Source organism: Chlorocebus sabaeus, chromosome 3 (assembly GCF_047675955.1).
Source record: "Chlorocebus sabaeus isolate Y175 chromosome 3, mChlSab1.0.hap1, whole genome shotgun sequence".
In the NCBI taxonomy this organism is placed as follows: domain Eukaryota; kingdom Metazoa; phylum Chordata; class Mammalia; order Primates; family Cercopithecidae; genus Chlorocebus; species Chlorocebus sabaeus.
The window spans coordinates 91,994,940-92,017,093 of record NC_132906.1 but is presented as its reverse complement, the minus strand read 5'-3'; the positions used below and the strand labels follow the sequence as shown (position 1 = coordinate 92,017,093).

At 48.3% G+C, this 22,154-nt stretch overlaps 1 protein-coding gene across 1 annotated transcript in view; it reads right to left on the bottom strand.

The window, feature by feature from the left end:
- The window catches only part of COL4A2 (collagen type IV alpha 2 chain), a 197,639-nt gene that overhangs the window by 145,212 nt on the left and 30,273 nt on the right, over positions 1–22,154 (bottom strand). Inside the window, exon 4 of the mRNA XM_007960882.3 lies at positions 1,474–1,554. Coding sequence (XP_007959073.3) covers positions 1,474–1,554 — 81 coding nt within the window. The remainder of the gene's footprint in view (positions 1–1,473; positions 1,555–22,154) is intronic.

Sequence of the window (22,154 nt, the reverse complement as noted above, 5' to 3'; positions counted from 1 at the left end):
CATCATTGCTTTATATATGTACATATAAACACACATGCAAACACACATATGTACTTACAATGAACAATGAACGAAAGAAAAGATGCCTGTGAAAATTAAAATTGCTCTCAATTTTGTAGGAAAGTGGTATACATTGACCCAATTTTGCATTATATTATTGTTTGTTCTAGTGGAAGAGAATACAATTGTATTAAATTTCTTAGCAAAGTATGCAATGACTTAATCAGGCAATTTAAGACACTCTCATTTCAAATGGAAGTACAATTAGGCACCGCATCACGACTTTTTGGTCAACAACAGACTGCACTGAAGACAGTGGTCCCCTAAGATGACACCAGATCTGCCCAACGCATGACTCACTGTTTGTGGCAGTGCTGGTGTGGACAAACCTACTGTGTTCCTGGTTGCATCAGAGTGTGGACACGCAGTTACATGCAGTGTGTGACACTTGGTGATAAGCAACTGTGTCACTGGTTTCTGCATTTACTATACTCTACTTTTTATTGTTATTTTGGAGTATACTCCTATTTATATGTGTACATATGCTAAGTGTAAAATAGCCTCGGGCAGATGCTTCAGGAAGAATCCAGAAGGCGGCATTGTTCCCAGAGGGGAAGACGGTTCCATGCGAGTTACTACCCGGAAGACCTTCTGGTGGGACAAGATGTGGAGGTGGAAGACAGTGATATTGATCATCCTGAGCCTGTGTAGGCCTCAGCTCCCATGTCTGTTTCTTTGTTTTTAACAAAAAAGTTTAAAAAGTAAAAAAAAAAAAAAAAAAATTGAATAGAAAAAAGCATCGAATAAGAACACAGAAAAAGAAAATATGTTTGTACAGCTGTACAATGTGTGTTTTAAGCTAAGTGTTATACAAAAAGGGTCAACAAGTTTAAAAAGTTTAACAGTTTGTAAAGTAAAAAGGTTATAGTAAACCAAGGTTAATTTATTACTGAAGAAAGAAAAATATTGAAAACGTAAGTTTAGGGCCGCCTAAGATCCAGCGTTCACGGAGTCTACAGTGGTGTCCAGTCACGCTCCAGGCCTGCACATCCACACGCCCCTCACTCCCTGATGCAGACAGAGCAGTTTCTAAGTCCCGCAAGCTCTGTTCGTGGTAAGCGCCCTATACAGGAGTCCCATTTTAAATCTTTTTACTGTACCTTTTCTGCATTTAGATATACAAATACTACTGTGTTGCAATTGCCTACGTGTAGGTTTGCAGCCTAGGAGTGACAGGCTCTATCACATAGCCTGGGTGTGTAGTACACCACGGCAGCTAGGAGTGACAGGTCCCATTACATAGCCTGGGTGTGTAGTAGGCCACGCCACCTAGGTTTGTGTGAGTACCCTCTAGGATATTCAAGCAATGACGAAATTGCCCAGCCACATGTGTCCCAGAAGGAAGCCCCGTCGTTAAGCGAGGCATGACTGTATGAGGAAGATAATATTACTTATTGCAATGCTGTGACTTACACGTCCACCTTTCTCAGGATAGCACTGGCAGCCCCCACTGCAATCTCTTCCTCCGCAGGGCACATCAAACTTCTTCACACCCTGCAACAAAAAAACACAAGGCAAAGAAAAGTTACCTAAAACATTGCCAACTATGACATGTATTAAAATGTCATCTGTTGAGATTCCTTCCAACTCTAGAAACTATTCATTCAAAACATTCAATAAGGCTTTATTAAAAAATAGACTAATTTTTAGAGCAGTTTTCGGTGCACAGCAAAATCGAGTGTAAGGTCCAGAGATTTCCAATATACCCCTGTCTCCCACCTCTGAAGTTCCCCACTATCGACATCCTACACCAAGATGCACAGGTTGGAACCAACCTATACACTGGTTACAACTGCTGAGTCCGCATGCATCACCCTCACCAGAGTCCACAGTTGAGACCAGGGTTCACCCTTGGTGCTGTATATTCTATGGTCAATGAGCCTTTAAATAGTGCCCACTAGGCCGGGCGTGGTCGCTCACGCCTGTAATCCCAGCACTTTGGGAGGCTGAGGCAGGTGGATCACAAGGTCAGGAGATCGAGACCATCTTGGACAACATGGTGAAACCCCGTCCCTACTAAAAATACAAAAATTAGCCAGACATGGTGGCAGGCACCTGTATTCTCAGCTTGGGAGGCCGAGGCAGGAAAATCGCTTGAATTCGGGGGGTGGAGGTTGCAGTGAGCTGAGATCATGCCACTGCACTCCAGTCTGGGCCACAGAACGAGACTGTCTCAGAAAAAAAAAAAAAGGTGCCCACTAAGTGCCAAATGCCAAGCAAAGTCCTGGACCTCCAGCATCAGGAGAACATTCCCAGAATCCGGATTCCATGTGAAGAGAGGAATCAGGAAGGAGCAGGCCTGTGGCAGGCATGAGAAACTCCAGGGCACGGGCAGCAGCTCTGCCTTCTGCCTGGATATGTGGAGCGTGAGCCTGGAGAAAATGCTTGCGAGGAACCCAGAGAGGTGGGCAGGAGCGGACCACCGTGGAGGGGAGGAGGTGGTGTTGGTGCAAATGGTGGCTCCCTCATGGGACAGACGTCATGGTGATCAGAGGGAGGGCTGTGTGAGGAAGCGGGACTGGCAGGACTGGCAGGTGCATCTGGTGGGATGCCAAACCCTCACCTGCACCACTGACACCACTGACACCACTTTCGACTTCAACAGAGGGGCACTGGCAGAGTAAGTCCACTTCCTTTCCCCTTCGCCCTGTGAGACATACTTATGCTCAGAAAGGAGGAGGAATGCCGGGAAGAGGCTTTTCTCAGGACCTATTCAGGAAAGCGGGTGACCCCACTGAGCATTTCCTCAGAGAAGCAGATACAACCCTAAGTGAGTCAGTGGGAAACATTCCCTGGATGGACAATCCCGATGGGGCAAAAAGGTGTTTCTGATCCTTGATCTCAACATTCAGATCAAAGATGGACTTGGAGATTGGGCTACTGGATAAGCACCTTAGCTCTTCCTTTCGGATTGTGACAGTATTAAACGTTTTGAGATGATGGCAATCAGAGTGACCCTCTTTTCTCCCCTTTCTGATCAGCCGGGCCTCAGCGCAGGCCTCCTCTCCCGACAGATGAGCTAGTACAACCTTCATTCTACAGGTGAGCCAGTGCTGCCCTCCCTGCTATACAGGTGAGCTAGTGCAGCCCTCCACCCCCACACAGGTGAGCTAGGACAGCCCTCCCTTACACACAGGTGAGCTAGTACAGCCCTCCCCCCCACACACAGGTGAGCTAGTGCAGCCCTCCCCACACACACAGGTGAGCTCCTGCAGCCCTCCCCCCCCACAGGTGAGCTAGTGCAGCCCTCCCCCCCCCACACACACAGGTGAGCTAGTGCAGCCCTCCCCCCCCACACAGGTGAGCTCCTGCAGCCCTCCACCCCCACACACAGGTGAGCTAGTACAGCCCTCCCCACACACACAGGTGAGCTAGTACAGCCCTCCCCACACACACAGGTGAGCTAGTACAGCCCTCCACCCCCACACACAGGTGAGCTACTGCAGCCCTCCACCCCCACACACAGGTGAGCTAGTACAGCCCTCCCCCCCTACACAGGTGAGCTACTGCAGCCCTCCACCCCCACACACAGGTGAGCTAGTGCAGCCCTCCACCCACACACACAGGTGAGCTAGTGCAGCCCTCCCCACACACACAGGTGAGCTACTGCAGCCCTCCACCCCCACACACAGGTGAGCTACTGCAGCCCTCCACCCCCACACACAGGTGAGCTACTGCAGCCCTCCACCCCCACACACAGGTGAGCTAGTGCAGCCCTCCCCACACACACAGGTGAGCTAGTGCAGCCCTCCCCCCCTACACAGGTGAGCTACTGCAGCCCTCCCCCACACACACAGGTGAGCTAGTACAGCCCTCCCCACCTACACAGGTCAGCTACTGCAGCCCTCCACCCACACACACAGGTGAGCTACTGCAGGCCTCCACCCCCACACACAGGTGAGCTACTGCAGGCCTCCACCCCCACACACAGGTGAGCTACTGCAGCCCTCCACCCACACACACAGGTGAGCTAGTGCAGCCCTCCACCCCCACACACAGGTGAGCTAGTGCAGCCCTCCACCCCCACACACAGGTGAGCTAGTGCAGCCCTCCCCCCACACACAGGTGAGCTAGTGCAGCCCTCCCCACACACACAGGTGAGCTAGTGCAGCCCTCCCCACACACACAGGTGAGCTAGTACAGCCCTCCCCCACAGGTAAGCTAGTACAGCCATCCCTCACACACACAGGTGAGCTAGTAGAGCCCTCCCCACACACACAGGTGAGCAGTGTCTCACAGGTGAATCTTAATCTAGCTTTTCACCCTCAGCCAGTCTTTGTCAGCCTGTCTGGGGCCTCCCTATTATCACACAGTCACACCCAAGGGACCCTGCACAAGGCTGGCTTCTGGTGTTCATGGATTCAAACCTTATCATGCAAGTAAAACTTACCAGATGACAGAACCCTTTCCAATTTAAGCAAATTGTATTTTACCACAGCCTTTTCACTCTCTTCTGAGTTAAGTCTCAATGACTAAACGGGACTATCACCTGGGGACTCCATCTGTAAGTTTTTTTGTGATAGCGGGGGTCTGCTGGAGCCTTCCCCACTCCTGCTACCAGCTGAATGTCCATGTAGAGGTGAAGTGGCACAGCCAGGCCCATTCTGCCACTCCCGCCGAGCAGAGTCTTCCAGACAGTCCAGGGCAGGGGGGCAGGACCCAAAACCTCCTGGCCAGAGTTGGCCTTGGGTCCCAGCAATGACTCCACGTTCCTTTTGTATGGGTAATTTTGCTTTTTTTCTTTTAACTAACAATTTTCTACTAGAGAAGTCTCATTTGAGAGTTTCACATTTTTTTACGTTCTTCTTATAATTCTTTACCGAATATAGTATCTGATGCATCAGTCGCTACTATTAAAAAAAAAAAAACCCCAAAAGTTGGAAAGTCCCAAAGCCTTTAGAGAAAACAGTACCTTGAAAGCCTTTCACATTTCTTTTCAGTTATCTTTTTATCTTTGTGTCTTGAGTGAGGTAATGAGGCAGCTGGAGTTTATGGTGTAAAAGTAAACATATATAAAATCCTCTTATGCCCTTAAAACACGATCCTAGGTATTTGCCAATTTTTTAATGGCTTCAATGTTTATCTGTAATGGGGCTCATAAATCCCATGATTTGAATATGTGATTTCTAGAAATCCAACTCCACACTAAGCCAGCAAGTTCAGCACCAAAGCTCAAGTCTAGATGGACTGGTGCATTCATGCCTTTCACTACACATGAGGGAGGCATGAACAGGCGCTTGGCAGAGGTCCTCAGCTGACCCAATAATTCACTGGCCAGTTGTCTGGGAAGGGCAGGCGGGCCTCCTGGGTCTATAGGGTAAAGCATGAACTCATATTCTCCATCTGCTGCTTCCCATGCTATTTTTAATTTTGATTTTAAAGCCACTTGCCAAATCCCTCTATCTAAATGAAAGGCTGAAGTGACTTTAATGGTTTCAAATTGATCTAACAGACTCCTTATTCTAGGTTGAGGATATTCACTGTATTTAGTTGTAGCAAGTTATTCATAACCCACTCAAAACTGAATGACGCATTCTTACTTTTGGAACTAGGGCTTGTAGGCCGACTAAGATACCTCCCAGTAACACTTTTCCACACATAGCGATGGCTCCGGTGCTGCATGGTGAGGGAAGGAATACCTCATTGAGAGGCAGCCCTGCTCATTCCAAGCCAAGGCAGTTTCCATGGACATGCTAGCCGTGTGTGCACACACGCACGTGCATGTGTGTATGTGTGTTCCCACTGACATCTTACCTGTCCTCCAGAGAGACTCTTAGGAATTCCAACATCTACAAGAGCCTGAACTACCACACTTTGGAATGTCAGGTCTCCAGGAGGAACAGAAATATTGACTTATTAGGGCAGGGTGTGTGTTCCAGACAGTCTCTTAAAAACTGAACAAGTCTCTGACCTGAGCCTTGGCATTCCCCTGAGAAGATATGGGTCTCTGAAACAGTCTCGAGACACGAATGCCTTCATGAGGACCTCAGATGAGGGGTGTGAGGACTGCTCTGTGGGGTCCCATGTCTGTGGCCTGGCCACTCCCTCCAGCAGAGGCATACTGACTGCACGTACCTGCCGCCACCCTGCTCCCAGCCCTCCAGCCTATCCCTTCATTTTACTGCTTAACGCAGGTCAAAGACAAGACGTGATCCTATTCTTGTCAACTCCTTAATAAAAATGATGAGTTTCTTCCCAGCCTGCACCCTCCTCAAATCTCTGTTCACCCCCTTCATGATAAACACTGGCCCGGGTCCATGCTTGTGACTTCAGTCTCCATGAGGCCTGCTTTTCCCTATAAGGTCTGGTTCGCCTCAGTGTTTTTTTAGAGAATCCTTCATGGGGTCTCACCAAGCACCTGACAAGCCTCTTTTTACAACAATCACAGACTCATAAAAGAAACATCAATTCCATCCTCCATTGATTTCTCATTTCAAGCCTGAATTTCCAAGGCAGCAATTGTGTAGAGCAATTCCAATGTCTAGCGCTCACTGAGGCCCCCTGCAGGTGTGCCTGGCTGCGGACCCCTCTGAAGCTCCCAGGGCCAGGAGGCTCCTGCAGCTCCCACTGTAGGTGTGGAATGTGCTCCGGGCTCTTGGGGTGTGCTACAGCCGTTCAGCCCAGCTGGCCAAACTCCTGCGGTTGTCTGGGTATCATTCACCCCAAGGCAGGAAAGGACTCAAGGCCCAGTGGGACCCGTTCTCCAGAAGGCCTGAGAAAGCTGGTGGGGGCACCCCACTCCCAGGAGAATGCCTGACTCTCACCTCCTCATAGGCACACAGAACCTCCCCACCCAGGGAACTTGGGACCACCGAGGAACCTGAACCGTATCCTGCACCTTCCTTCAACTACACCAGTGAGAGGACACCTCACATCCCCAATTCCAAAGTAACACGACAAGGGGCAAGGGGCTGGGAGGTCCTTCATCCACCCTTTCACTTTACAAATTCATTCACTCACCATCACTGATGTGAATTGCCTCTGAGCCATGCACTGTGCTGGGCTCCGGGTATACAGCAGGGGGCAGATTAGACATCATTCCTGCCCTGTGGCAGGTGACCAAGTAGACAAGAAGGTGAAATAAGTAAACCAACAACTAAACCCACATAATTTAAATTCTGGTAAGAGTTGCAAAGAAGAGGATGGTTAGAGAGCAAATAAGGAATAGTGTGGGTCCTTAAGTATTGTGTTATCGTATTCACAGAGAGGACTGGCTGTGCTCAGGCCTGTGCCCTAGGGCTCTGCTATGCTCCACTACTCCTTCTATGCCTACCCTCCAAGGCCAACCTCCCTGCCTGACAGCCTGAAGCTCTCACTGCTGGAAAGCAGAGACAGACTGACTACCCCTCACCTCCAGGTCTGGGAGGGCACCAATTCCATGCCATCATCATCGTCATCATCATGATGATCATCATCAGGGAATCAGGATCATCCTGACTGCAGTGACTTGAAGCCCATTCTTCCTATGACTTTCAGGATGCTCCAACACTGCTGTGCACCCCAACTTGCAGCTCAGGACTCTCCTTCAATCTAGTGCCGCTTTCGGTACCCACAGTTGAACATCCTTAGTCCCTACTCAGTTGACAGCCAGCTCAGTGGCTTCCCAGGCGCATGGCCAGGAAACTTCAGACCTAAATTCCAAATCATGGAAGGAGTTTGTCTAGGGGGATGAATCATGACTTCCCTCAGCAAACCCTGCCAACTATCTCATCACACACCAACCTGGAGGCCAGACCCCATTGGACTTATCTGCTCCTTTGAGAAAGATAAAGGAATTAAAGAAGCTGGCAGAGGCACTGTAGACAAAGGGAAGGGGCTGCTAAGTCTGATATTGTAAGCTCTTGACACCTTTAGTGTTGTGGAACCAAAAGGAATAGTTATGGAAAATAAATGTGAATTATAAATATTAGGAAATAAGAGAGTCCAAAGCAGCTTAAACCTGAGAAGTACAGTAGACTTGAAAGTCTCTGAGCTGCAAGGAAGAGATGAAGGACGGGTCATTCTTGCACCAGTTCATAGGGACAAAACCCATGCTGTCAAGGGAGGAGCAGGGTCGAGAGAGTCACAGACAGCAAAGAAGCAGGAGAGAAGGCTGCGTGTGGGGGCTCACACCTGTAATCCCAGCACTTTGAGAGACCAAGGCAGGCAGATTGCTTGAGCTCAGGGGTTCAAGACCAGCCTGGGTAACAAGGCAAAACTCTGTCTGTACCAAAAAAAAAAAAAAAAAAGCTGAATATGGTGGTGCACGCCTGTGGTCCCAGCTGCTTGGAGGGCTAGGGTGGGAAGATGGCTTGAGCCTGGGAGGTGGAGGTTGCAGTGAGCTGAGATTGTGCCACTGCACTCCAGGCTGGGCAACAGAGCAAGACCCTATCTCAAAAAGAAAAAATAAAAGGAAAGAAAGAAAGAAACAAGAGAGAGAACAGGTAGCAAAGAAGACACTGGATAGAGAGTTTGAGGAAGATTTACCTGGAAGTCGCACCACAAATAAAATGCGAGGGAATAAGAGGGAGAGAGAGAGGAATACTGATCAGAGGCAGGGACTTAGACACAAAGTCAAAGAGGTCACGAGTGCTTGTCTGAAGGGCAGCTGCTCTCCCAGCTGGCCCCCGCCATGGCAAGCGTGCTGTGTGGACAGGCCCTATCAGCATCACCCTGGAGCTAGTGAGGAATGCAGGCCCCACCCCACCTTTCTTGGAACAGAGCCTACTTTCTAGCATGACCTCCAGGTTAGCACACTGAGGTTTGCAAAGCCCTACACTGGGTGGTCGGACAGGCATTGTGAGAACAGGCTTTATCTACAGATAGCAAGAAAGCTGGAAACCACTGAACCATCACCCTGGGTGCAATAGAAGGTAGGATTTGTTACAGATTCAGCATGTTCCATGACTCAGTGGACCCCTGGCCTGTCTGTCCTAGAAAAGTGATGGCCCTTGGACCTTGCTTTGACCTTTGTGACCTGCGCTGCATCTGGGGCGGCTCCAAGCCCTGAGGACTCAGTCGCTGAACCTCTAATCCCTCCAAATGCAAAAAAAAAAAAATGTAATTCTCTCTTTCTATTCTTTTAAAATTCAAAATATCCTTCTAGAGCTCTTCTTTTTCCTCTTCTGAAACTGGTAGCCAGCATTGCCGTGCCAATTCAAAACTATAGGAATTGGAAATGTTAAGGAGCCAGTAGGCAGTGTATGTAAAGGCGTAAGATGTGTTTTCCAGAAGCCTTAGATTACATTCTACTCAATTGGAATGCAACAGACATTTTTTCCAGGTGCAGAATGGGAATCTTTGAGCGAGGGATTTCTTGGTTGACTTCTTACATGGGAATTCTTTTCCTTGGAGTCTTATTTAAGACTCCATCATTACATTTAGAAAGATGTGAAAACGGGGCCGGGTGTGGTGGCTCACGCCTGTAACCCTAGCACTTTGGGAAGCCTAAGCAGTGGATCACTTGAAGTTAGGAGTTCAAGACCAGCCTGGCCAACATGGTGAAACCCTGTCTCTACTAAAAATGCGAAAATTAGCTGGACACAGTGGCTCACGCTTGTAATTCCAACTACTCACGAGGTTGAGACACAAGAATCACTTCAACCCGGGAAATGGAGATTTCAGTGAGCCGAGACTGTGCTACTGCACTGTAGCCTGGGTGACAGAGTGAGACTGAGTCTCAATTAAAAAAAAAAAAAAAAAGAAGATATGAAAATCCATCTGTTTGCATGGATAGATTTACCACAGACATCAAATCCCTCTAGATGTGCAATCTAGATTCCTTGGTGAGTCTTTTACCTCTGGAAGAAGAAAAGTCATGGAACCCTTTAAGGAAAACCAGGTTCTAGTTTCTTGAACCAGGCTCCTATCAAGATCGAGTGGAGAATTTCGTGCTGGGAGTCACCGGCTCCCTGGCTGCCAGCGGAGACCGTCATTTATCAATGGGATTCAGTGGAGTTGGAGCAGAGACCAAGAGTGGCAGCTGCAGGATTAAGAGGACATCCGGTCCCCCGGTTGCTGCCCTGGCTCTTCTGTGCGTGACCCAATGACAGTGAGAAGAGAGTATCGTGTTGCCTTCACCAGGATCCTGTGCCACCAGGTGGAGGGAGAGCCGTTCCTTTGCCACCTGGGAAAAGACTGTCCTCCTCGGAGTGTCTGAGGAATGGCCCCATCTCCAGATATGGAGAAAACTGCCCAAGGTCACTCTTCTTCATGGCAGATTGGTCCTCATATTTAGGACACTAAAAAAATAGGTTTAAGTGACAACCCGAATGCCAGAAAACAAAACATATAAACAATTCAAACTCTTTGAGACTAGCTATTTCTCTACTACCACTGCAAACTGTCAACGTATAGCAAGGGAACAAACCATGGGAATGCACCCAGCCCTCTGCAGACATGAGTATCGTCTAAAGCGGATGCCATGTAGATGAATGAAAAAAAAAAATGCTGGCGATTGTTCTCAGCTTGCACATAGAAAATGAGCAGTAATCGAGTTATATGAAGTTGCAAGAACAAAACTCATCTGTCCCAAAACAAAGAATATTTTGTCCTCTACATGTTCCAAGAAACTTCTTGTCCAAGGAAGTCTTTTTAAGCCAATTTACCTCCAGCCAACAAGAGCCATCCTCTGAAGGGAATTTACAGATAGTTGACAACTGGATTGTGCCCAGCATCTAACCCAAATTCCCTCCACAGAGGAATACTGAATAACCCACGCCAAGTGACATACAAGATCAACATTGCCTATTGTTAAAAAGCTATCATCTTTTTAAAAGCTAAAAAGTTATCATTTCAAGGCAAAAAAAAAAAAATCTATACAATTCTTCGTCTTTGACACAAGTCCAGTCAAGCCGGACTTTTAGAATTATTATTTTAATCAAAAAAGAGGCCAAAAGAAAAGAAAGCCAATTCGGGAACAAGGTTCTCAGTAAAGTTCTATTAGTTTATCAAAACAGGAAATATAAGCCATTTCCGCACATGCAGCTTTAGAAATTAAGGAAATAATTCCAACATGGTATTAGCAGGGCAAGGTATAGGGAAGAGGAAGTGCAGGTCACAGCTGCGCCACCCAGAACAAATCCTTCTTCTCCATATGCCGGGCAGAAAAGTCAGCCAGTTCAGCTTCCTTTGTTTAACAGTACTTCAAGGGCATCCTAAACAAATGTGTTCACTCTACAGAATGGGCTTGAACCAGTCACCAGCTCGAGATGGTGAAATGCCCGAAGGACGGGGTGCTCCCCCACGTACAATGATGGAGTGCCAGTGAGTGCCAGCAGTTAGGACTGTGTCAATGCGTCCTCATGGAACTGGGAGACTCAAGAGAAGGAAGGAGGAGCTCAGGCTGTGTATTTGGAACCGGAGAACCAGAAAGAAATGATAGTAGTTCAACGAGAGTTGGGCTAGACACTCTTTAGGAAGACAGACGTCCTTCCTGTCTGGAAGCAATCCTTTACTGTCTCCCAGACGAATACCTGAGGAATGGGATCATTCCCCGTCCTGGTTCAACACGGCGGCAAGACATAACCAGGAGGCATGACGTTCGGTGCCCTCCCATGAGTCACCAGCAACAAGCCCCGTGTTTTCATATCTGCACACCTATACATTTTAACAAGCAATGACCGGCCAACTGGGCCACCTTCCATTTCTCCTCAGGCAGCTTAACGTCTGGTGTTTTCCACACACAGTGTGCTACTGGCAGGGCCACCTCTGACAGCTGTACTTTAGTGCTGGAGCTTGGTCCTGATGGGCAGGACTGGCTCAAAAAAAAAAAAAAAAAAAAAGTCAGAAATTTGACTGCCAGGGCATGTAGTGTGTGGTGGGCCAAAGACCAGGGCCAGAACTCATCCCAGTGACATTAGTCATCCTGAGACATTTAAAGCAGGCTGAATGACAGTGGAGGAACGGCAGGCGGGGCCCCAGGTGGGAACTGCTGAGAACCTGGGAAGCTGAAGAGCAGGTATGAGGGGCCGACCGGGAACATGAATGATGTGGCAAAGGGCAAGACAAAGGGCAGAGTTTAGGCAGAGAAGTGACTGGTCCTTCAGAACCACAGCATCTTCTGCACAAAGGGAGGATGATGGCACCCTTCCGCAGGATGTAACTCAGCCCCATGAGCCTTCCCAGCTGAAGGGTCACCAACACCTGGCTCCCCCGCCTAGAGCTCCTGACACGTGAATGAGAGCTGAAGCCCAGCCATTGTAGTCTGAGCCAACGCTGCCTTGGAAATACCTCGTCCTGGGCTAGAGATGATCTCAGAGCATGGGTGGGCCTGGCCTCAGGTGAAGACAGGTGGGCCATCTGGCTGAGCTAGGACAGGGGGCTTGGCATTTCCTGACACACGTCCCTTTCCCTGGCCACTTCTTCAGAATTCACACTCAGTGCCCTTCTAGAGGCAAAAAGCAGCGCTGGGATGCGCCTCCTCACCAGCGAGGAAGGCAGGCGTGCACAAGGGCCCAGCATGCGGAGGCGTGGACCCAGGTGTTCGCACTTGGCAGTGAGCCATGATAAGCACAGAGGATGAGGCTCTGTGCAGAGCCAGCCCTCTCCATTCTCTCATGGCCTCCCCTTGGTCAACAGAGCACCCTGGTCTTCACCCGGGGAGGAGCTGAGCCCTCATTTATTGGGTGGTTTTATTAGGTGCTGGGTGGAGACTCACGGGTGCCTCATCTTGAGTCATCTGGTCTAGAAGCCTGGAACCTACACAGCAAACACTCAGGGTGTGGACATGGGCGTGGGGCCGTCGTCAGGAGTCAGGGAGGCAGGACAGTGACCACAGGGGCCGGGTTGAGCTGGGCAGCACATGTGACAAGCAGCCTTTGCAGTGGGCATACAGCAGGGTGCTGGAGCCACAGAACAGGGCACTGAAATGCAGGCAATTTCCATCTGAGAGCACTGGAGGGTGTCCCGTCGAAGTATGAGTTGCCTGCATCTGAAGGTTTCCTTGCCTGTCTTCGAATGTCTTGGTCACTAGAGTTCTGGTGCCCCTGCTTCTCTCACTCTGAGTTACTTCCTGAAATCTATTCCATTACCCCTGCCATAGCCACTGCTCCTTATACTGTCTATGGTGACCACGGGATCAGTGGCTAAGACTGCTGAAGATTTATTTTCATTGCAATTTAGATGTATTTATTAACCCACGGCTAAATTCTCCTTTGAACAGGGTCTTATTCACTTGATTCCAAAAGTTAATCTTAAATGACTTTCTGCCTCAGATTCCCAAGGCTTTGAGTTACACACGAAACATGCCTCAAAAGCCTCAAGCGAGAAAGAGTTCTCTTTCTTTTCAAGTATTTTGATACTGCTCCTTCAGTACCCCAGGAAAGCTCCCCATTTCCAAATTCGCCTCTCACTGGCCTTCATGGCCGGTTCCTGGCTCCCTGGTTGTGAGGGTGATAGAGGCAACCCAGGATCCTGGCTGGGATTGCCCGGATACATCAGCGGCGCCCCGGGGCTGGGTGTGGGCAGGATCCCAAAGCCTATCTTCTTGATATCATTATGAAGTGGACACACAGGTGGCACTATTCTGAGAACTAACACGCACCCCAGCTACCTTGCTGGGTCCCCCTGTGCACAGGTACACCTGCCCAGGCACAGATGAGATGGAACAAGATGGGAGTCCGGGTGTTGCTATCTGAGTCATGTGACTTCTGTCCCACACAGCAGCTGGGGGTCTGTCAATGGTCAATTGCCAGAAACCACCTTCCCTTACCCCCTCTCCTTCTCTACTCTTAACATAGATGGCCACCCTTCATGTTTTTGTCAATCACTAATGGCTGGCTAGGTGGGTGCTTCTGGTATTGACCCTTTAGTCGAGAGACCACATAGGGTTAAAAAGAACAGGTGGGGACAAGACGTGAATCAATGTGAGTCTGACTTTCTTCTTCACCAGGTGAGTGGCTGGTGTGTTTGAGTGAGTCTCAACTGCACTGACAGGGAAGGTGAGGGTGTGGAGCCAGCATCTGCTGTCCTCTGATTCCTCCACCCCACTGCTTCCCAGGAATAGCAGGCTTCACTTCTCCCGAGACCCGCCAACTGGGGTTCTGCTCCCCTGCATCCACTGTTCCCTCCACTTTCAAAGTCTCTTTTTCTTTCAACTACAGCCGAATGCTTAATCACGTATTTCACACGCTGAGGGAATGTGAGGATTTTCAATGCATGGAGTATGAACACCTCTGGGGTTCCATCCTCGCAAAGAACTTGCCTTTGTTCACACTGTTCCTTCAGCTTGGAATGTCCTCCATACCCTCACCTTCCTTGTCAGTGCAGTCGAGACCCACTCAACACACCAGCTACTCACCTTGGGAAGAAGACAGTCAAATCACACTGATTCACATCTAGTCTCCACCCATTCTTTTTAAGAACAGGCATTTCTGCTGTAACACAGTATATGACTGTTTCTGAAACATTCTCACACTCCGCAAAACCACACACCAAACCACCGAGGTCCATGGGAAGAAGAGAGCTGGGGCAGACCACTCAATACCGATGCAACTTTGTAACTAGGGCCTTAATAAAATTGGTAACAATCCTGATAAAAATAATAGTACAGTTTAATAGCCATGTTAACTTCCCAAGTAAAGAAATACTGCGGTACATAAAGCACTTTATCTTAAAGAAAACTGACGGCATAGTTTCACAGAAGGGGGTGTAAGGAAGTGCTAAGACTGCTATGTTGCAGAGAGCAAGGACAGGACGACCAAAGATTGGGAAGAGCCATGGAGAAAGCATTTCTGAGGAGACTATGCGGCCTGAGCAAGGCAAGAGAGAGAATACTGGGGCCTTGGAGTCTCTATAGCATTTCATTCCTTGACAGTTTGCTGTGCTGATGTGTATTCTTCTACTTACCCTTCAGCTACCCTGTTACTCAGTGGGGCAAACACCATGCTGGGAAAAACGTCATGCATGAACTAACGTGACTTCCATCCCATCCTGACATCATTCTCTTCTGTTCCAATTACCTATCAGCAAGTATGAGTTAGAGGAAATGTGCTGTAACAAACAGCCTACTTCAATATTCTCTCATTGGCTACTCATTTAAATGTCATGTTGTCACCAAATAACTAATAATAAGAAAATTGGCTGCATAAAAGACCATGTTTAATGAAGGCTATTTGTCATGTCGTCCTTTTAATCGCCACAGGGATTTTGTTCTGTCTCCGTCTTGAGAAGAACACGTTACGAGGAGTTTTTAACTCTTGTTCAAGAGGCCATCAATGTAATCATAGTTAGAAGTGAGTTTTCAGACTTATAAGTGCACATGCAGTGAAGAGTTTTACATGTTACATTTAGAACAAATGCCCTTACATATTTGTGAGCTATGTTGTTTTTGTTCTGTTCAGTTAGGGAGAGAGTCCACCGAGACATCATCTAATATAAGCATTACCTCACACATTATCTACACTAAATTTTAATTATTTATGTGGCATGCCAGTTCTTGGTATTCTTTGGCAATGAATGAAAATGTGTATGTTGTTAGTACTGGCATATAGGTCTAAGGTAAATATTTTGCACTGTTTGTAAGAAACAGAGTGGGTCCATCTCTTGAAGCTATTTATTCCAGAAAAGTACATTCAGTTTGAGAGTTCTGTTCAAAACCCGCCCTCTGTGCTAAATTTGGGAGAAAAGAAATCTGAAAAGCATGAAATGAAAGAGATCCAGCAATCCTTTTTCAGAACACAATAAGATTTCTGTTCTGGTTGGTGAAGGCTGGTCTAGGCAAGGAAGGTCCCCGTTTACACTGGCACACAGTAGCGCTGCGCCGCCCAAGCAGGCTCAGCCTCAGGTGTCTGCAGCTTTATCTTTGCAAACGTGACCATCAAAGTCCCAGGGGCCATGGGCAACACCACACCCATGCTACAGCCACTTTACCTATCTGCTGGCCTGGCTTCTGGGTTAGAATTTCTGAATTTCTGCCCCGCCCTTTCTCCTGGAGGTGCGCTGCCAAGTGAATCACACCTGGCAGCTTTCAGACGGCGTATACCTAGGCCTTCCCGTATCAGCAGGGATCGAGGATGCCTTTGCTGTGAACTCACACTCAGTAGTTTTTCCTTTGCCTGGAGGAAGGTCTGTGCATAAAATCTGCTCTAAGTCATAGCAGACGCCTACTCCTGGGGCCAGGAGAAGAGAGCACCCATTGAGTACGGACAGGCGCAGGCAGCACGCCGTTATTTGGGAGTGGATTATCCACCTGGATATTCCAACAGTGGATTTTCAATCCCACTCCTCTCTGCCCCTCAGTAGGTTGTTGGGATTTTAATTCTTGTGTTTGATGCACAGTCAGAGACCACACAGACAGTTATTGCAGTATCAAGCTACAAAGACTGCATGTTCCCCGGACTAGGTTAGACCAAGCTTTGGACGCTAACCTCTGTCAATAAGGCTAATTCAGAATTAGCGTGCACACATTTTTAGGTTTGAGCACAATTTTTAGAGTGTCCTGAGTGTGAAATTTTAGAAGCCAGTTCTACCCTATTCTCCTATACCAGTGCATGAAGACAGTTGACTTTTCTAGTCTTTTTAAGCTTAATCTGGAGTGTTTGCAAGAAGATGGGTTCTTCCTGGGCTGCAGAGTGCTATGATCCTGTCTTGTGCCTTTGCCCTGCCCTAAGCTTCCAGCTGGGTGTGCGGGCCTCCAGTGCTGCAGATATGGTTTGCTCTGAATGGCACTGTGTTTGCGAGAAACTTGATTTGCTTTGGACCAAGGGTACCTGGGCTGCAGGTCAGTGTTTTGTGGGGTGGTCTTGTGAGGAATGCTCATCCCACATGCCTTGCAGTGTCCTCATTTAAAAAATGGGTAGAACTTACCGTTCCTACCTCCTGGGGTTGCTGTTAGGATAAAAGGAGATTAACCCATGGGAAGAGGTGAAGATAGTGCCCGGCTCCCGGCAGGATGTACCCAGCATCCATGGTCCATGTTCTTAACCTGCATTTTATCATCTTCCCCTAGTGGGGAAAGATGCTGGTTTATTTCCATCTCATGATACAGACCTGGGAAACAGCAGGTGTCAACACTGTCATTGTTCAAGGAGATTGCTCTTTATGGAGATACTTGCATGCTTTAGGATTTTCATTCAGTAAGCATGCATACAATGCTGACCCTATATGGCTTACGGAATTTACCTTAAAAAGGTCTTACTTGATTTAATGTTAAGTGCTAGGTACCATCAATTTCTCTGAAGTAAGATTTCAAAAGGAAAAAAATTTAGTAAGCTAATTTATCTCTAATAAGTCAAATTCTTAGCTTTTGTTATTCTCTCTCTCTCTCTTTTAAAAAATTCAGTGAGTAGCTGGCTTAGGCACAATTTAAATGGCTCAACTATACCGAACCTTGTACCCAAGGTCAACCAATGAGCCAGGGTCACTTGGGATCCAGGCCAAGATCCCCATTCTCTGTTCGTCATTATGAGCCTAAGACAAAAATTCATGAGTCCTGTCTAAGCAACAAGGCTTGTAGTCCTCCTATGTATCAAAAGTGCTCTTATCATATTACAAACAACTAACATGCTGAGATTATAAACATCCACAAATGCGGACTTCCTCCAGTATTCTATGTGATGTCATCTGGCCCTTCTTTCATATCCGCTTTTATTATGCTCCTGTCCTTTCAAAACAGACTCTGTGCCACAGTACAACAAAAGCCAGGAAACGTCGGCCCTCTGGCAGCGAGACAGAGCTGGAAACAAGGAGAAACTGATAAAGCAGAAACACCTCCAGATGGAGAAGTAAAGAATCAATCCTGACACAGCAACTCAGCCTGGCGTCTTTAAAGCCGGCATCCCCTTACACACACCAACGGAAGGCTCCTGCTCTGCTCCTCTCAAAGCGGAGTTGTTTTCATCAGTGCAGGTGGACACTCCCCAGAAAACGTCCTCTAGAAAACGCTTCTGAGAGTCTGCTAAGTGCTAAAGATCTAAAGGCCAATAGGCAGGCCCCTTGTCCTTGGGAGAAGACAAGCCAGTGGCAGAAACCAACAGCCCTGAACAGTAAATCCTTAACAACACCTAATCAGCCACAAACTATGTACAGTTTGTTCACCTAACCTGAGGCTCGTGAGTGAGTCCCACAGCTACCCTTAGTCACTGCTCCACAGGGGCTGGACGACCAGCAGCTGGAATTCCTGGCTATGGGTGGGAACATGACAGAGCAGGGAACACAGGGTTTTGTACAGGGCGGTGTTGGTCTGACACTCCACTGGGGAGAAGTCCCTTGTACCGATCACTCCACGCGCTTGGACATGTCTTAAAATGGGGTTCTGATGTGAAGGCAGTGCTGGCCACCGACCTTCTCAGGGAACGCCGGAAGTGGAGGGCGGGCTTCTTTCCCTTCTCTGTCCTGATTTAGTGCTTCCTGTCACCCCCAGCACACCCCTCCCCACCCCCAGGGAAGCTACTGCCAGGAACCAGTTCCCTGACATACCATAAACAGTCAAACACTGACGACGCTCCCTCCTGCCAGGTCACTGAAATCTTTTCCCTTAATAGACAATACTCCTCCTCCTGTTGGGAGCAACCCAGACGCCCGAACACAAGTCAGAAAGGAACAGAGTCCTCTGAAGTCCCCAGAATCGCATGGCTGAAAACGCCCTGAGAATACCCAGGGGTCACATACACACATGCAGAGCCTGGAGCAAGCGAGAAGCTGGGGTTTGCTCTTGGGTAACCTAACAGCCAAGGACATAGAGAGATCTCGAGACCCTAAAGAATCTCTGTTCCTGTGCAGTTCTTTGTGCTTCACAATGTCTTCACAAGCTACAGGACTGCTCTCCTTTCTTCTGCAGCTGCCCTGAAAGACTGGATCTTTCTGTTTCTGTCCCTGGGCTAGGAGAAGCACCCTTCAGAAGATTCTGCCAAAGGAACTCCCTAAGGTGGGGAGGGGATGAACCTCAAACATTTTCTTTCTACACTTCCACTCTTCTCAAGTCTTCTCATCCTCTTCCTTTATCTTTTTCTTTCTTTTACATCTTTAGAATGAAGTCTTTGGAAAGGTGGATTTGCTATATATGTAAGTCTGCTTAGATGAGGACTGTGGCCGTATCTGTGGCTAGAGTAAATTGTCCTCGGCTGGGTGCGGTGGCTCACGAGGTCAGGAGTGCAACACCAGCCCGGCCAAGAGGGTGAAACCCCATCGCTACTAAAAATACAAAAATTAGCTGGGTGTGGTGGTGTGCACCTGTAATCTCAGCTACTAGGGAGGCTGAGCAAGGGAACTGCTTGAACCCAGGAGGCGGAGGCTGCAGTGAGCTGAGACCATGCACTCCAACCTGGGCAACAGAGCAAGACTTCATCTCAAAAAAAAAAAAAATTGCCCTCTTAGACTGGACTCTGCAGGGGTACCAGGTGCCCATTGGACCAGAGGTTCTGAGGCTCTGTGAAACAGGAAGCCCATTTATTATCACCCACCCTCAAGGATTCAAGCCATGCTGGCAACATCATAAATCACCAGGATGAACCTTCTTCCTTCCAATCAGTGTAAACAGTGTTAGTGTTCCGTATTGGGTTAGTTACAGGACACGTTATGAGTTTACACAGCTTCATGGAGTGTCACTGTTCCATTTCTGGAATGCTTCTGAAGTGCCACAGACTGTCATCATTTGGATGGTCCAGGTTAGCAACTCCTTGGCACCCAGCACCTCTATTTTAATTCCTTTTTTGATTTTTCCTCCCACCAAGTTTACTGAGCATCTATTATGGTCCCAGGTATTGTGCTAAGACTGAGGATACCAGGTTCAAATATCAGATTTCCAGAACTGGAAAAGATGAGCAAGATGATTAACTCTGGGAGATTCCAGTCTTTTATTAATGAAAGACCTAGTTTTGACCCTGTTTTTGTTGTTTTCCCCAAAATCTGAGGCTTGTAAAGACAGAGGCTGCGCTGCTGGGGGCTGAGGCTGACACGCACTCCCTCTGGCTGAGTCCTCACAATTGGGTCAGAGGCGGTAAACTCGTTTGAGACTGACTGGCCAGGCTTCTGAGGTCAGGGAAGTCCCTGCTCCCATGACATTCCTCCCACAAAAACTGGGTGCTACAGAGAGTTTAGGTAACTTCCCTAAGATGAAGTCCCAAATATGCAAGCACCAGTGATTCCCTCCATCCAGGAATCTCATCACAATGCTGTTGCGATAACAGTGCTGTCCCTCCCACATCCACTGGCAGCAGAATTCAGTCCTCTAGTCTCTCAAGGAAGGCTTTCTGCACAAAAGGTAAAAGAAATCCAACTGTCTGGCCCATTTAAAATCAAGTAACTGAACTTTCTCTGCACTCTGTCACACTCTTCATCTCTGAGGTTCATCTCTGTTCTCACCAGATGATAACGTGAAAAAATGGCGTCTTAAAGAGCTGACCCCATCAGCTCCAGAAATGACGTTAGGGAAGGTCTGTGGAAGGCATGGGCCTGCAGTACTGAAGGCGGAGGCATCACTGCCAACCACAAGTCACTGATTACAATCCCAGAGCACCATTTTCTTCCTTTTATGGGGCATAGGACTCTTCCAAACATTGTCCTGCAGATACTTAAGAAAACAAAACAAAGCCCCAAACAAAAATCCAAGCTTCTTACTCCACATGTGTTGTGACCTCCCGGCTCAGGGCAGCAGCCAGTCGCTCTTGGCTGTGGGAGAGAACCTGGGAGGGCGGCGAAGAGCAGCCAGACATTTTTTCAGCTTGTGTCTTCGGGGGACAGAAACGAGGCATTCTTTCCCTCGGCAAATCCAGGCTGCAGCTCAGGAAAACAATCACTCCTCTTCCCAGCCGCAGAGATGGGCCGGATTGCCTTGGCTGCCTCGCACGTTTCTCCCCTAATCTTCCAGATAAACCATCTCTGGGGTCCCAGGTTTAGCTTCTCAGCAGAGGCCTGTCGTTTTCAGTGAGTGCTAACTGGGAAGGCCCAGGCCAGCTCCCTCCTGATCTAGTAGAATGATATGGGTTCGACGGGCTCCCTAGAGCCTCAGTGCGCTTCAGGGGGAGCATTTTACCCAACCCCAACACACAACATTTTCTGTGTCCTTTTTCCTAGTTTTAATAGCTGGCCACATGGCTCCGTAACTGTGCTCTCTCCTCTCTCCTCTCTTTCTCTCTCTCTCTCTCTCTCTCACACACACACACACACACACAGTTTTCCATTGCATTTTTCTCTTTTTGCCAGCTCATGGCAGAAGCTCACCATTGGAGCCTTGCTAGGGTTCCTCAGCCCCAGCTCTTCCCAGGCAGTAACTGCTCAGCCTTAACGGAATATTCCTTCCTCTCTTAAATTGATGAAAGACACTTTTTCTCTAATTATTAGAATCAACTAGTGAAATATTTATAGAATATAATAAAATGTACATAAAATGGACTCAATAAGGGATCACGGAAAGATCTAATTTAAAAATCAGCTTAGGATCCAAGTGAGCAACACGCGGTCCCTATCGTGGCGGCGTAAATGGTTCCTTTGGAGAGTTTTGTGTGGTTCCAGAATGCTGGAACCCCTGGCCTCATTAACCCGCAAAGCAACAAGAAAAGGAACGTCAAGCTTTTGGCATCACGCTGTTTACTTTCAAAGCATGTTTATTGAGTGAATATATGCTCACTGCATGTATTTCAGTGAGCACATACATCTTCACAAATATTAAAGCTGTCTCTATTTTTAACAGGTAAAAAGTGTTTGCTTTTCCCAAAACTGTCCTGAAGAATGTCTTGGGGACACAGACACACACAGCAGAACTTGCTGTAGGGACTTCCCCGGGACGGGCAGACTTCAGATTCTTAAGAGCCACCAGCACTGTGTCGGAGGGCTGCTTGTGGTCAGTTGTGGAGCAGGACCTTTTGGACAGCAAGGGTGTGGCTAAGTGGGGACATCAGCCTAAGCCTTTAAAAACCCCCGGACTGGACCATGGACCACGCTTTGTGAATTCCAAGGCAGCCCTCCCTGAGCCTGCCACCAGCACATCTGCCCTCTGACGCTGATCCAATCTCACTTCCTTCCACTCCCCATCAGGGGCTTCCTGCCCATGCTGCTCTGGCTTGAGCCTGGCAACAGCCGCCAGCCCTGGCAGACGCCGCTGGAACACCTCCTGGGCCCATCACTCTGGACTCCACTGCCCATCAGCTGTTGAGCCTTCACTGGCATTTATGGGTTAG